We start from the raw sequence: 16,529 nt of genomic DNA, 5'->3' as shown, positions 1-16,529 counted from the left end.
CTGGAAATCATAGGATTGAAAGCAGGAAAATTATTCGGTCAACTATCACTTCTTTTCCGGAACAGGATAAAGACCAAATCTGTGAGTTTTCATCAACACCGGTAAATAATTCAAATTCAAATTCAAGATCAGCTGGAGTTTCGGCGCTAAATGAGTTGAATAGGGTGTGGCGTAAAGGTGTCAGATAAGTTGATAAAGGATAAACATCCTGTTGAGAGAATGGTTCCTACTGAGTTGCCATCGGAACCAAATTCAAATAATTCTGGTAGCAGTTCCCATCCATAGATTACACATTACAGTAAGACATAAGAAGCAGGGTAGGGATTATTATTTAAACCAGATAGGGGGAATGCCAGTTTCGAACTCGGGTTTGGTACCGGGTCAATCTTTCGGTTCTGCCCCTGCTCATGGCCCTGATAATTTGGAGACGTTAGATGTATACTCGAACTCTGGATTGTGCAAAAACTCTACTCCTTCTAAGCCGTTGATTTCATCATTGAGAGATACAGATTCTAGTATTTCTACTAAGGCGTTATCTCCTAATTTCTATCCTAATTCGAGCACTACTGTTTCAGCGGCTGATGTCAATGAGAGTTTAGGTCACCAAGATATGGAGATTGAATCAAAAATTGATTATCATATTAATTTCAACAAAGCACTTGGAATCTCTCCTGACCTACCAAACATGAGAGAGATGTGTAGAAATTTGATAGAGAAGAATGCAGTCTCTATTTATAAGGTAAATAATTCTGTAATTCATGATGATGATGGCTTGGGTAATTTTGATAAGGAAGATGAAGAGTTGCAGCGAGATGATGATGAACGAATTGATGCTGTTAAATACTCAATGGAGTCGGAATCAAATGAGATTGTTGATTCCAACCCAATTTTCAATTCAAGGGTTTTGAGGAGTTCAAATGGATCATAAACTTTTGTGCTAGAACATTAGGGGTCTGGATAAGGATGAGAAAGTCACTGCAGTTAGGAATGCTATCAGGAGAAATAATCCAACAATTTGCTCTATTCAAGAATCAAAGAGAGAATTTGTGGATGAAGCTTTAATCAGGTCACTATGGGGGAGCAGTGGATGTAACTTTTTGTTTCTTCCTTCTGGTGGAATCATTGTCATGTGGAAGGAAGGAGTTGTGGAAATGGTGGATTATCTCTTAGGTGCCTTCTCTGTCTCTATCAAATTCAGGAATAGTACTGATAACTTTGAATGGATTTTTACTTCTGTTTACGGGGTATCAGATTAAGGGTATTATAGATAGTATTGGCAGGAATTGTCTGACATAAGGCTGTTATTTGAAGAACCTTGGGTGGTTGGTGGTGATTTTAATGCCATTGTATCATAGACTGAAAGGAATGTTGCTGGAGGATGTGTAACTAGTAGGAGATTTTTCAGAAGTTTTATCAATAGGAACGAATTGATTGATCTGCCTATGTCATGGGTAGATTTACATGGACAAACTGCCAACAACCACCACTTCTTATAAGGCTTGACAGATTTTTGGTTACAGAAGATTGGAAAGCGCATTGTCCAGCTTTACTACAAGTGAGACTGAAAAGGCCAATCTCTAATCACACTCCAATTCTCTTATGTTGCAATTCTGGTATCAGGTATAAAGCTCCATTTAGATTGGATAACTATTTGTTGTTACATCCTTCTTTTTTGGCAAATTTAAGTATTTGGTGGCAGAACTTGACATTCTCAGGGAGACCTAGCTATGTTCTAGCTAAAAAGTTGCAGTCTTCAAATTTTTTTTATAAAAGCATGGAAGAAGTCAATGGGGGACTTGCAGTTGCAGGCTAATCAAATTGAGGATCTTATTGACTCATGGGATTTGCAGGAAGAAGATTCCCAATTATCTAATGCTGATATTGTAGCTAGAGAGGAAGCTAGATCCAAGCATGTTACTCTATCTTTGAACATAGCTAGAAAATGGGGACAGAGCTAAAGAGAGTTGGGCAAAGGATGGAGAGAAAAATTCAAGGTATCTTCATCAAATGGCATCTTTAAAATATATTTGTAACAGCATTAACTGTCTTTTGATTGAGGGGAAGATGTCTTTTGATAAAGATAAAATTGCGGAGGAGGCTAAAGAGTTTTACACAAAGTTGTTTATGGAGGAGCATGTTATCAGACCAAGATTTGATGGGATTGATTTTCCAACAATGTCTGTAGCTGATAGTATCAATCTGGAAAAGCCTTTCACTGAGGAAGAAGTTAAACAGGTGGTCATGAAGTTTGGCACAAACAAAGCACCAGGACCTGATGGGTTTACGATGTAATTCTTTAAAGTCTCATGGGAGGTTATCAAGTATGACTTGATGCTAGTAATTAAAGAATTTGAAACAAGAGGCTCTATGGATTGGAGGATGAATTGTACGAACTTGAAGTTGCTTCCTAAATGTTGTGATGCCGTATCATTACATAATTACAGGCCCATTAGCTTAATAGGAGGTGTTTATATGATTGTATCCAAGTTACTTGTAGAAATAATAAAAAAATATGTCCTTGATTATAGATAACTATCAGGGAGCTTTCATACATGAGAGGCAGATAAACGACGGAATGTTAATAGCAGCTGAGCTGATTGATTCAAGGATGAAGGAAAATAAGAATGGTATCATTTGTAGAGTGGATTTTGAGAAAGCCTTTGATAACATAAATTGGAATTGTGTGGATATTGTCTTGGAAAGGTTTGGGTTTGGTAATATCTGGAGAGGGTGGATAAAATGGTGCATAACTCAGGCAAGATTTGCAGTTCTAATCAATGGGGAAGCTACATCAATGTTCAAGAATTACAAAGGCATCAGGCAGGGGGACCCAATTTCGCCATTTATTTTTATTATGGTGGCAGAGATACTATCCAAAATGATTTCAAAAGCTGCTTCAAATGGTTTGCTCTCGGGTTTTCAAGTGGAAACTAATAGCACTACAATAACTCATTTGCAGTTTGCAGATGATTTAATGGTTTTTCTAGATGACTCTACAGATCAAGTAACAAACTTGAAAAACGTCCTTTTTGCTTTTCAGTTGATATCGGATTTAAAAGTCAATTATAGAAAAAGTGCAATAGCTGGTATTGGTGATGAAAATAATGGTTTGGAGTGTGCTGATGTTTTGGGGTGTGACTTGTTGTCTCTACCAATCAATTATTTGGGGATTCCTTTGGGAAGCAAGTCCAAAAGTGGATCTGTGTGGGATATAATCATACAAAGGTGTCGGCAAAAGTTAAGCTCATGGAAGAGAAGGTATTTATCAAAAGGCCAAAGACTGATCCTGATTAATGGTGTAATTGCAAGCCTTCCAATATATTATCTCTCAATGTTCCAGATGCCAGCATCAGTGACCAAATAGATAGAGAAGATAATGAGAAATTTCTTATGGGGATCTTCGACGACAACTAAGAAAAGGAGCTGGGTTTCTTGGAAAAAAAACATCTGTGCCTGAATCTCAAGGTGGTATTGGGATCAAAAAATTGAAGATAGTAAATAAAGCCTTGCATTGCAAGTAGATTTGGAGATATGGAAGTGAGAAAGATGCTTTATGGAGGAAGATAGTGCATGAAAAATTTGGAGGTAATGTAAATTCTTTCTTTCTTAATACTTACTCTAAGACTGTTGGTCATAGTCTTTGGACATGCATTCTTAAAGCAAGGAATTATGTGCAACAAAATACAACTCTTATCTTGAAGAATGGTGATTCTGTCCAGTTTTGGTTTGATAAATGGGCTGGTAATTTGTCTAAAGATAGATTCAATTCTGTTTATAAGCTTTCCAAGCAAAACAACATTTATGTTAAGGACATGATATCGTCTAATGGGGTTTGGAATTTCAGTTTCAAGAGAAATTTAAATGAGCAGGAAGTTGGGGAGATTGCTAATATGTTGCATTTACTTGAAGACTTTAACAAAGAAATTCACAATAATGAGGAGGAAGATGGCCGGAAATGGAACTTTGCTACTGACTTCTCAGTGGCAAGTTGTTACACCTCATTAGAGATTGATGGTTTTTTGGTTTTCCCTCGTAAACAAATTTGGAACCCAAAAATCCCACTGAAAGTTTCATTCCTAGTTTGGTGTTTATGTCACAATGGAGCACCAACTTTGGAGATTTTGCATCAAGCTAGAAAGATAAATTCGCCGACTTGTCATTTATGTAATGAGGAGTCAGAAAACCAAGGTCATTTATTTCTTCATTGTACTGAAACAAGGAAGATTTGGCAATATTTCTTAGACATCTTTGGAGTTAAATGGGTATTCTCGGAAACTGTAAAATCGAATTTATGGGAATGGTCGGTTAGGAAGAACATGAATATGGTAAAGAGAATTTGAGGAATTTTACCTTTCGCAATCTGGTGGACAACTTGGAGAGAGCGTAATAACAGGGTTTTTAACAATAAAGAGAGAAGTATTGAGCAGCTGATTATAGCAGTCAAGTATACGCTTTATAATTGGTCTTTGGGTTCTAATATTTTTGAAGGGATCTCTTTGAGTACTCTTATTTGTAATTGGGAAGTTGTAATTGGGAACAACTAATGTGTTGAGTCTCCTTTGTAATTTTCTTAACTTTCATCTCTTTGATGAATGTTAACTTTTAATCAAATTTTCCCTTTTCTTGTCAAAAAAGAAAAGAAATGAGAGATCGATTTATCTTTGGTAGATTTAGGGTAAGAGAAATAAGACGACTAAAGGCGCCCATTAATTTGGATAAGGGGAGCCTGAAGTGACAGCCCCAAGTACCTGGTTGTCTGCTGCTCTAGTAATTTTGTTTTGGACTCAAATGAAACCTTCTTTCCTCGACGCATAACTCCAAAAGCGATGTATTTGATATTTAGCTTCTTTTTCTATTCTTTCACGCCACATGACTCCGAAACACCTATTAACTCAAAAACAAATATAAGATACATAATTTTACAAGAAAAGTTTACAAAGAGAGCATAATCAATATATAGATATCAAGGTGTTTTAGGCATCTATCAGATTGCAAATAGAACTCCAAGATTTTGGATAAACTTCCTTGGAGTTTTCAAGATTTATTTCCTTAAATTATCCTTTTGGATTTTGTTAAATTCCCCCACACAATGCACAACCTGTGATATTTGAATCATAAAGATAAACAATATAATGCGGAAAAAGAAATAACACAGACAACAGAAATTTTGTTAACGAGGAAACCGCGAATGTAGAAAACCCAGGGACCTAGTCCAGATTGAACACCAAACTGTATTAAGCCGCTACAGGGACTACCCTACTACCAATTAACTTTGTTATGTAATGTAGTTGAGCCTGAACTCAGTCTCCCACTGATTCAGGTACATTGGCGCTCCTTAAAGACATCTTGTGATAATCTATTGTTAACAGACTCCGTTCTGTGCGTGATTGATCACAAGAGGTTTCAAGTGGTGTTGTGCAGGTTATTATTGAAGACAAACGGAGATTTGAAGACGACGAAGTTTTTCTTATTAGTTTTCGCATCTTTTGAATTGTGTGCACAAACCTTGATCGGCTGGGATCCAACTAGAATCATGATTATCTTGGATATAGACTTGATTGATTAGTTGAGTGAGATCGGCATCACCTTATCATTTCTCTTTGAGATCTATATTGATTGATTGCGAATCCGGAGTTTGATTATTTCGGTAATCAAAAGATAGATTGATCTAACCAGACAAAGAAGTTTATTAGATTAAATAGAAGATCCTTTGTCAACGACTCATAATATATTATTACCAAGATTGAATAGAGTGGTTACCAAACAGATTTATCATTTACGGTTTGGAATACAATCCAAAGGGTTAGTGATTCACGTGTGTGACTCTTGAAGTCGAAGGAGCAAGGATACTGAGAAAACTAAGCATCTAGGGTTAGTCTACTTGGTTTCAACTATACAAAGTTGGTATTAGATCTTGTATAGCGGCTTAATTATGAGAGTATTCAAAACTGGACTAGGTCCCTGGGTTCTTCTGCATTTGCGGTTTCCTCGTTAACAAAATCTTGTTGTGCCATTTACTTTATTATTCCGCATTATAATTGTTTTATTGCAATCAAAGTAAATTGCACTTGTACGTTAATCTGTAACACTTGATACTAATCATATAGAGTTTCGGTTATTACCATACCTATTATCAAGTGATCACTTCATTGTTGTATCGTCTAGATCTTGAATCCATAGTCAATCACACAAGTGATCTTGTTGTTGTATTTTCTCGATCTCGTATCCCGTGTGACCGAAATTGTTGTATTGTCTCGACTCTGTGCATAAATGATCACACTTGGTAAAAGACTTATAGGTTGATAAATAAAAAATTGTGGTGTATTTGGGTACCCTCGTCTTCTCAAGAAACTAACAAAAATAAATAAAATCAAAATAAGAAAGAAATTATTGGATTTTCTATACTTTTGTAGGCAAGTCCAACTTTCCACCTCAAGTTACAAACAAATCCTGCACAATAAAAACTAGAATATCCAAAGAGGTAAAATAGAACAAAATAATAAAATTTTAAAAATAATAACAAGAAAATAAATACTACTAAAAACTAAAAATAAACCTAAAAACAAAAACAAAAAAACCTTAAACCTAACCTAAAAACAAGTCCGTGTCAGCGATGCCAAAAATTGATCGAATTTTGATAATGGTAAGAAAAGTTCGTCAAAGACTTGTAAAGAATGGATTTTAGACTTAAGTTCTAAACTAAAACTAGCAAACTTAATTGAAAAAGATAATATCAAGTTTAAAGAATACCGAGGCTATGATTCCACTATTTCCCGATTCTCCAAGTGATTTTAAGTCAATAATAATTTTAAAATATAATTATGCAATTCACACATTCAATTTGATATTAAAATATTACAAAAGTAGATTTTCAGAATAACAATTTTAAATCGAAAGCATGGGACATCAAAAACCATAAACTAAGCATGCTCCATCAATATAACAAAAATCATTAAATAATCATAAAAAATGAATTGAACAAACTAAATAAACTAGGAAACCACCTTTTCCATAGAATAGGGCTAGTCACCAAGAAAGTTGTCGGTGCGCAATTTGTGGCTAGGCTGCCGACTAGCTTCTTGTAATAAACTTTTTGTTAATATTTTTTTTAATAAAAATAAAAATAAAAAAGATAATTGAAAGAAATATCCAATTAAAAAAAAACTAAATAAATAAAGAAATACCACTTTTTCATTGGAGAAATAGCTTCCTCCGTCGCTTTAACAATGGGTTTAGCTCCTCATAATGTAAGCTCTCTCAAACTGATGGCTCGTGGCTCAAATAATTACAAAAAGAAGAGAAAAAAAAATAAAATAACACAAAACGAAGAAACTGCAACGTTTATAAGCGCTGCAGAACTCGATGTTACGGAAAACGATTGTTGATGGTGGTTTTCAGTTCAGGGCTAAAATTGTGAAACCCTGTATTTAATGCGCTTCCATCCTGCAAAGGAACAGAAGCCATGTAAAAGTAATGAGTGCCCAGGACTATTCAGTAATATATGTATTGAGAAATTCAATATTTCTATGTATAAAATTCACTCAGAATGGTACGTGTAGCAACAATCCCAAAAATTCTATGAATTTTATCTCCCACCAGCATTGTTCACTAATGCATGGCCTGCCTAGTATTTTCCTATGCTATGTTCCCCAGCCGAACTCTCAATATTGGCATGACTTGACGATTAATGTTCACTCACAGCGGCGTAGCACGAATCTTCCGAAGTGTCAGTATTAAGATCTGCGTGAAAATACTCAGGAGCACACATGCTACATCACTCTCTGATAAAGAGATTTTCTTTGCGTCAACACGCTCTTAGTTAAAAGTGCATGGTTGACGCGCTTAAATTCCTTAAGAAAAGACTGACCATGTCATTCTTAAAACAATCACGACCACACGATTTGGCCTTCCAATTCAACGAGCTTAGCCTCTTCCTAGCGGAACTAGGAAAATTCCATGATGTCCACCGGCGGACCCATTATTGTCCCAGCCAATCGGAATCCTCTAAACCCGCCAGTAGCAGCCCTAATCTCTAGCCAGAACTAGGCTAGTTGCGCTGCGAAAGAGAAACTCCAACGAGTTAAGACCGACCATAACGGTCTCAAAGCCATCACGTCCGCCCAACTTAGCCAGCCTGGTTGGACGGCTTAGGTCGTATTTCGAACGATCAAAGAGGTGTGGTGTGTTTACCGGCGACTCACCTCCATCCCCAGCCGATCGAACTACACACGACAATCGAGGAGTGCATCAAACTTCTTGCCCAAAGTAGGGTGAACGCGCTGTTTTGGAAACCCTAATTTGCGTTGCGGCAGCGTGCTACTGTCGCAAAACGATCACAACCTTCCATCTTCGCCGGCCAAATTGACTGGCTTAGACCCAATTTCAGGCGGCCAATAAGATGTCAGCCTGCTCGCCGGAAACTCACCTTTGCATATGGCCAATCGGCCTGCTCAAATCAATGTCCAGTGCCTTGGATCGATTAGCCTAAAGAGGGTTGGCCACACAGCTTTAAACCCTAAAATTCAATCGACTGCAGTATACAACTGCCGCAAATCATCTCATCCTCCCAACTTCTCTAACCTAGTCGGACGACTTAGAGCTAATTTCAAGTAGCCAACAGGGTGATGTCGTGATCACCGGCCACCCTTCTTCCATAAGGAGCGATTGTCCAAGTCACGACTTGCCCAAACGATCGCCCAAAAGGTGGTCGGTCACGCTGCTAATATATATTTCAATAATTCAACGTCATCCATCAACTGCTGCAAATCATCTCATCCACTCAACTTGGCTAGCCGATTTAACTTAACCGGTCCAGATCTAACCTGGGCTGATCGATAGGATGTTAGAATGGCTACCAGCCACAACTCTCTCATAGGGACAGGCCGGCCAATCCTTGGGATACGCGCGTAGCTCCTACAAACTCCCTGAAAGATGGGAGGTCATGCTTATTTTAAGACATTAAGCTCCGCGAATAACTTAGACGAGCTCTGGAACAATGATGCTTCATAAACATCGATTATTTTCAGCTGCTTGTTTAAAAGCGATGCTTTATACGTATCGACTATAAATGATGTTTTATAAATATTGATTCCACAAATAATTTTGTTATTTGACCTTTAAGCACTATGTGTTGCTTTAAGCGCCAAGTCTCACGACTAACCCATTTACTCGAGACATCAAACATGTCACAAACTGGGGGATGCTCACTACGGTATTGGTTTGGTGGTTTACAGCGTATGGCGTGCAACGCGCCCATTACAAGAAAGTGTCAGGAAATGGTGGACGGTTAATAGTAGTAAGAGAATAGTGGGTTTAGTGCTGGTCAGTCTTCCCTCGTAAATGGAAACGTGACGGTCACCACTTTTCCCAACTCCACTTCTCCAATACTTAACTGTCTCCACTTTCTACGAGATTAGGGTGCGCTCAGTCATGACTTGTATAAATAGGTTTTTCAAACTATTTTTGATAACAACAGAGGTGATCAACACAAGTATTCAGAAAACACCAAGAACTGATAGATTACACTCTGCAAGCCAGTTCCACATGCTGATACATGTCATAAAACAGCTACACCTTCATAATTTAACATTCTGATCTCAAACACCTTCTTCGATTCCCTCCATAAGATCAACCTTTCTCCTTCACTTTGTGACCGAATTGAATCTGGAACGACCATTTCTTGGTTTAGTCCAGAGTCTTACAGATTGATCTCTCGAATCTAAAAGTACTCATGTGCAGTACATTTGTTTACAGTCTGAATTCGTTTCTCATCAACACATCCAAATTTACCAAAAATCAGTTTTTACCCCAAAACAATCGGCGACCACAGTGGGAGATTAATATCTCGGTTGCGAAATTAATTTCTAAATTTTCATTCAAATCTTCCCAATTACAAGATGGTGGATCTTAGGTATGGATCAGCAACAAATCCCGATGTCACTGGTGCTGAAAACACCCCTGGTATCAACATTCCTGCTGGTGACACCAATATACCGCCTACCACCACGATCAACACTTCTCGTGGCGTTACAACCTCTACTGCCAACACCAGGCGGAACAGAAAACGTCCCTTCTGGCGTGACACCTCCCATCACCAGAGCCAGAGCCGCTGCCGTAATTCCCAATGTTTCTTCAAGCATAACACCCCCAGCTGTTACCAGAGCTACTGCTACTCCTCCATCAGGACGAGAGGCTGGAGGGACCAGAGGAAGCCAACCCCATATTACCATTGTTGATTTGATGGAAAGACAAGAAGTTCTCGCTAAGGCTCAAACGGACATGGCTACAACTCAGAAAGAGTTACTCACTTTTCTCAAGACGCTAACGGAGCGACTACCGCAAGAGCCGCGTCAACCCATGGAGCCAATAAGGAGTACCTTCAACACTCCCGGCGCAAGCACTTCAACAGGACGTGCCTTTATAGATGAGAAAGTTCATGTTGCTCCTGAACGCTCATGGGAAAGGAATCAGCCGTCCAAATTCATCACACGTGAGGATCTGGAGCGTCTCCTCCAAAATCGAGGCAAAGAAAACCCGGTGGACATGCACCAGCACCAACCTCCGTATCCTCCTGATGTGCAAAGAGTTCCTCTCCCGAGAGGATACTCCTCTCCTCGGTTTTCCATCTATGATGGTACTGGTAACGCTCGTGAACATATTTCTCGTTTTCTGGAATCCTTGGGGGAACATGAATACAATCATGTCCTCCGCCTGAAAGAATTTTCAAAGTCGCTTACCGGAAGAGCATATACCTGGTACAACAACATCGCACCAGACAACATATCCAACTAGTGTGAGATGGTCACCGCTTTCTACAAGAAGTATTTCTTCATGTCTGAGCAAATCACTTTCTCAGACTTAGGAAGAATGTTTCAACGGAACAACGAGCATCTAAACGATTAACGATTGGTAGAGTCATGCATTAACGGTATGGTTCCCATCTATCGTGCTTTACTGGAAAACCTGTGTTTCCAAACGTTCTCTGAACTCCATGAAGTTGTTAAGCGGTCGGCTACAACCGCACCAACGTTGTTAAAAAGAACCAGGACGACTAGGGGTGAAGATGCACGCGAAACTCGAGGAAACAGGCGCCTCATCAACAAGCAATAAGTCAATTTACTTGGTTTGTATGTATTGTTTATGTCAATTACAAGAAATGAGCAGTTAATAATTATATTAACAATGGTATGCTTCATACACCTCATAACTGTTTTAATGAAGAAAGTGATCTTCTGAAATATTACAGTATTTATGATTCTAATGGTATTTTTAACAAATATCATATCATGTTCAAATTTATCTCTGCATACTATATTAGAAAATTCTTGAGTGAATTTCAAATGATGTTATCAAATTCTGGTAATAAAAAAGTAAACAGATTTTTGGAAAAAAATATAGAATCAATCCGAAATAAAGATCTGGTCTCTGAAAAACTGGTTTTCCAAAAGAAAGACCTAGATATAAAATCGGAATTGTCTTCCCACAAGCCTCGGTTCCCGATTTTGGTAGAATTTCCTAAAGCTAGTTATTTCCGGTTTTTGGTATATTCTTCTTATAAAATGTAATCTCTTGCTATGTATACAAACATATTGAGGAAGATTGATCGAAACCATAATTAGGGTTTTTCATATTTTTGCAAGTATGAGAAAGAGGAAATCAAGAGACACATCGTCTGATGACCGAGTCAGATACGATGATATTGATAGGATCAGATTTCCTAACAATATTGATGATAAGCATGAATTTACTCGTTTTGTTGACAATTCATGCTTTAGGAAATACGAAACTCTCAAGAGGATGGAATTCACGACTGAAATGAAATTCGATCCAGATGTCCAAGATAAGGATTATGTAAAGTTTCTTCAAGATCAGAACTGGGGAAAGCTTTTTGATTATGAAAAATATTCACCTGATATGGTAAGAATTTTTTATGCGAACATTCATAATGTTGATCATAAAAACTTACCTTTGTTACTCTTATTGGCCAAGGACTCTACTATGTTGACCATAAGACAATTTCTAATGCTATTGAGTACAATGTGGAATGTAATCACTTGATTACTGGACTTGAAATTGAGCACGATACCATTTCAACACATCTCATTGGAAGACCGACAGAGTGGGAAAATGGTAGATTACCAGCAAAAGATACACCCTTTCACCTAAGGGTATTCGGTAAACTTTCTTTAGCAACCCTATTTGCAAGCACTAGAGATAAGTCAGCTTGGGACAAAGATTTTGCAGAATTTGTTTATTTTCTGTTATAAGGAGACTCTCAAATTGATATCTGTGGAATCATTATCAGTCAAATGATCAAAATCTCAGATTCTATTTATTCCTCAGGAATAAAGAGACATCTCGGTTTTCCATGTATAATTACAGAGATTTGTGAATTCATCGCGGGATATGATTTTGATGACATGAGAAGCATTACGGATTTCTCTAAAAAGACTATATGTCAAATGATTGGAGGTCAATCCAGTAATAAAACAGTTGAAAGGATTTCACCGAATTCTAAAAACAAGTCTCTCTAGCTCATCTTGAAACTCTTAGTAAACAACTTGACTGTTTTCAGAAACAGCTGGGCTTCGCTGCTCGAAAAGATCTAGAAACTCATAAAGTAATTATAAAGATTGGATTAGAGTTTTGGAACCAAGAATCGGAAATAGAAGAAGAGCATCGAAAAGTACTTGATCACAAGGAATGTTCCTCCCAATAATTGAATAAAACTATCTTATTTATGAATAAAATTATTATTTTATAGTTTTTCTTGTGATAGTTTTCGATTACATAGCATGTGCTTGAATGCTTTATATTATTGCTATGTATGTTAGAGCATTGCTCGGTCGAACTCGCATGCGTTTCTATCTCAAGCATGTTTGTCAATATTAGTGATCAAAACTATAAGTCTTGATTTCTAGTCTATTATAGCTAAGGTATCGGACTAGGATAGAAAGTGTAGTTGAGCTCAAGAACTCCATGGAAATCATCATACAAGACGAAGAACTACTCAAGGAACTGGTGGAACTTCATCGACTAAAAGGTATGTGGAGACTTGAACTTATCTATCACTCAAAAGTCTGTTTATCTCCTATCTTGAGACAAAAGTCGTTTTTATATATAGACTTTGATTATACACATTTGATATCTCGAGCCGAGTTTATCTCGCCTATCTATTTCTCGAAATATTTGTTGGTAAGCTTTTGCTTTATCCAAGTTCATCTTTACCTAGTGACGAAAGTCATGTTATGTTTCAATCACTTTTAAAATTTCTCTGACGAAAAATGGTTTTTGAATAACACCTATATAACGTCCTCTGAGAATGTTTCAATGATTGAAATGAGAGTTTAGATTATCTAACCATTGGTGGATATAAGCATTGCTGTGGAAACACATATATGTATAAGTCCTTATTCCTTGAACCGAAGTTTGTGAACTTTGTTGATTAAGAGAACCGGAATAGTGGCGTGAGCTAAGTCCACGAACTCGATCTGCGAACCCAGTCCGCGAACTGGCGGAATTTCTCGACCCGAGAAAATCTGCTGGAGTTTGTGAACTCCTTCCGGGAACTTAAGTCTGCGAACCCAGTCCGCGAACTTGAGTTTGTTATATCTAAAAACGATTGTTCTTGAACTCATGTTTATATAAACTAAGGAATGCTTTTGCAAACTGTGGCTATAAAGTTCATGAACCGATTCGAGTGAATCAAATCATTTTTTTGCTTCGATTGTGTCTTATGTAGTTACATAAGATCTAAGCAATTTAACAACTCTCTAACTAGTTCATTTGAGTCATTTGAATTAGTTATGGTGAAGAAGGATATGGTTGATATGAAATTTCTCATATGGCTAACCATTTGGTTAACTATTGTTGAACCAACAAATGTACAAGTTTGGGTACGGTTACTGATAGACACATTTTTGTGTTTGATATAATCTCAATTGTATATATTGTTAGTGCTCGATTTTGTATTTATTACGACTTTTTGTGTCTTTGTAGGTGTTTTTGGAGAAATAAACATGCGTAGAAAAATTGGCTCGAAAAGTGGTATTTGTGCTCGTGGGAGAAAATCACTAATGGCACCCCTTATTTGGATAAGGGGCACTCAATTAATAAGGGGTGCCCACTTGTTATTTACAACCAGGACACCCCAAGTGTTAAACACACCCGACAGTTGGTTAAGGGGCACTCATCCTCTTTGTTTGAAATCCAAATTTTGGCGGAAAATCAAGTGCAAACACTGACAGATTTGGACTTGAGTTTTGGAGCTGTTGTAGAGAGATTCAATCGCAGAGTTGGATTTATTTAGGCATGTTAATGCTAAACAGGTCCAGTATAAGCCATTACTTCGACTAAATTTGGATAGATATCGGTTGGAAGCAAAACAGGGAAGTAAAGTTACTCGGGTTGTTCGAGTTATTTTTGGGAAGATTTTGTTGGAGAATTTCGAGAGATTTAGATGGAGTTTTTGTCGCAGTTCGATTGGGAATATCCTGTTAGGTTAAAACAGAATAGGTACTTGTCTCGGATTCGAAAAAGAAAGGAAGAAACGTCACTTGGAAGAAAACAGAGGTGGAGAATATCACGGGTTATTCGGCGTATCTTAGGAAGTTATCTGGTGGATTTGGAGAATATCTTCCCTTGGAGATTTAATTCTATCATTAAGAGAGTCGATACCAACTCAGTTGACGCATAAAAAAAGAATAAAAAGGGAAGAAATCCCGGAGCTTGTTGTGGAGGAGAAAGAAAGATTTTCTCGGGACATTGTGGCTGATGTGTAGAAATAGGAGGATAGAAGACCTAAACAGGAGAATAGAGAGTTGGGGGGTCAATTGGGAGGCCACAGAGGTGAAGGAAAGCCGTGCAGAGAATTATTGTTGTTGCTGCTGCAGTTAATAAGAACACGAAGAACATTGGACGAACAGAAACAGTCGCAATTCTGCTGCAGCATAAAACTATCGTTCTTCTACAGTCTTAGAACGTTGTAACAGTGGCGTCTTGCAAATCTATGTGTTAAGCAATTTCTTCAATAAAACACCTTTTTGAGCTATGGATTATTATTTTGTGCGTGTTTTTGATATGAGAAGCTAAAGCCCAACACTGGGACGACGGATGAAGCTATATTTCATGCATGTGGTAACTATATTTAATTCTTTTATGACTACTTGCACTATTATCATCGTTTTATGATTTTTCCTAATTGATTGTGATGTCGTATGATGATGTATGCTTGTTCTAAGTGCTTTTGATGCGTCATGCTAGTGATTTACAGTCAATATTTTAAAAATCTACCTTGGCAAAGAATTAGAGTCAATATTGTTTGAGCTATAATTGTTTGGAATAAATATATTAATCGCATGAATGAGTTTATGGTGGAATCCCGAGTCTCAATACCTCTCGTTATTGTGACAAACTTTTGTATATATATATATTTTTTTATTATTAAGTCTGAAATCAAATCTCTACAAGTCTTTGAACGAACTTTACTTATCACTTAAAAAACTAGATCAATTTTTGGCGCCGCCGACGCGGATTTGTATTAGGTTTTAGGTTTTAGATTTTTTTTATTATTTAGATTTTTTTTTGTTCTCTTTTACGCCTTTGGTATTTTTCTATTCTTTTTCAGATTTGGAGCAAAGCTACAAGGAAAGAAAAAGCGCTATAAAAGGAAAGCATCGCCAAAGAAGGAAAGAAAAAAGGAGTCTGAAAGGAGTGAAGAATATTTTGTATATATTTAGATTTTATTTCTTTTATTTTTGGAAAATTGTATTAGGGTTTGTTGTATTTTTGTAATTTTCTTTTTATTTTTGGACACTTTTTGGACTTTATTTTTGGGACATTGGACATTACTATTTTTAAAACCTTAAGGAAGGGTTAAAAATTAAATATAAACTGTTTGCAGGGAAGGACGACAGTTACGATACTGTCTCGGCCCCTCGGGTTCGTACACTGACATAGGAGTCGGTGGCCTGAGTCGACTTCAACGGTTCATCGCCCGTCTGGTACGGGAGGTAAGACTCTATCCACCCACGAATCCCCTATCAATGGGTTTTATTTTGTGTGACAACTCACACCCCTACAATAGAATGTCGAACTGGTATTACAATAGCCAATACAACGAATATCCGACCGAGTTTCAAAATGGACGTTACTACTTTGACCATAGTGTGAATAGTGGTTGGGAACATCAACCTTTTGAAGGTTTTGGTCCATATCATGGTGAGCCCAATTACTATCCACACGCCAACCGGTTGTACGAGCAAAATTCCTCTCTACTAGAGTAACACGTAAGTTAGAAGAAATGAATAACTTAGTTATGGACAAAAGCAATGCAACGAGTGAAATTTCTTTCCTAGATTCAATCAGGACGTCATGTGAGTCGACTCAGAATCTTTTGTTAGAGGCCTAGAAAAGAACTGCTCAAAATAGTCTTAATTTCCAATATAGTGTTTCCAATAGTACTCTTGAAAATGAGGATAGTTATTTGCATAATCAAGATGACGAGGTTAGAATTGGTAAGACTGCTACTT

At 37.4% G+C, this 16,529-nt stretch overlaps 1 protein-coding gene across 1 annotated transcript; it reads left to right on the top strand.

Moving 5' to 3' along the window:
* Positions 1-2,512: 2,512 nt before the first annotated feature.
* On the top strand, positions 2,513-4,340 carry LOC113334937. Its single transcript, XM_026581159.1, has 2 exons — positions 2,513-3,258; positions 3,638-4,340. Exons 1-2 carry the CDS (start codon positions 2,513-2,515, stop codon positions 4,338-4,340), a joined length of 1,449 nt encoding a protein of 482 aa, XP_026436944.1.
* The last annotated feature ends 12,189 nt before the right edge of the window (positions 4,341-16,529 follow it).

The sequence above is a fragment of the Papaver somniferum genome, unplaced genomic scaffold (assembly GCF_003573695.1).
Source record: "Papaver somniferum cultivar HN1 unplaced genomic scaffold, ASM357369v1 unplaced-scaffold_137, whole genome shotgun sequence".
In the NCBI taxonomy this organism is placed as follows: domain Eukaryota; kingdom Viridiplantae; phylum Streptophyta; class Magnoliopsida; order Ranunculales; family Papaveraceae; genus Papaver; species Papaver somniferum.
Note: the sequence above shows the minus strand (reverse complement) of the source record. Positions and strands in the feature narration are given on the sequence as shown.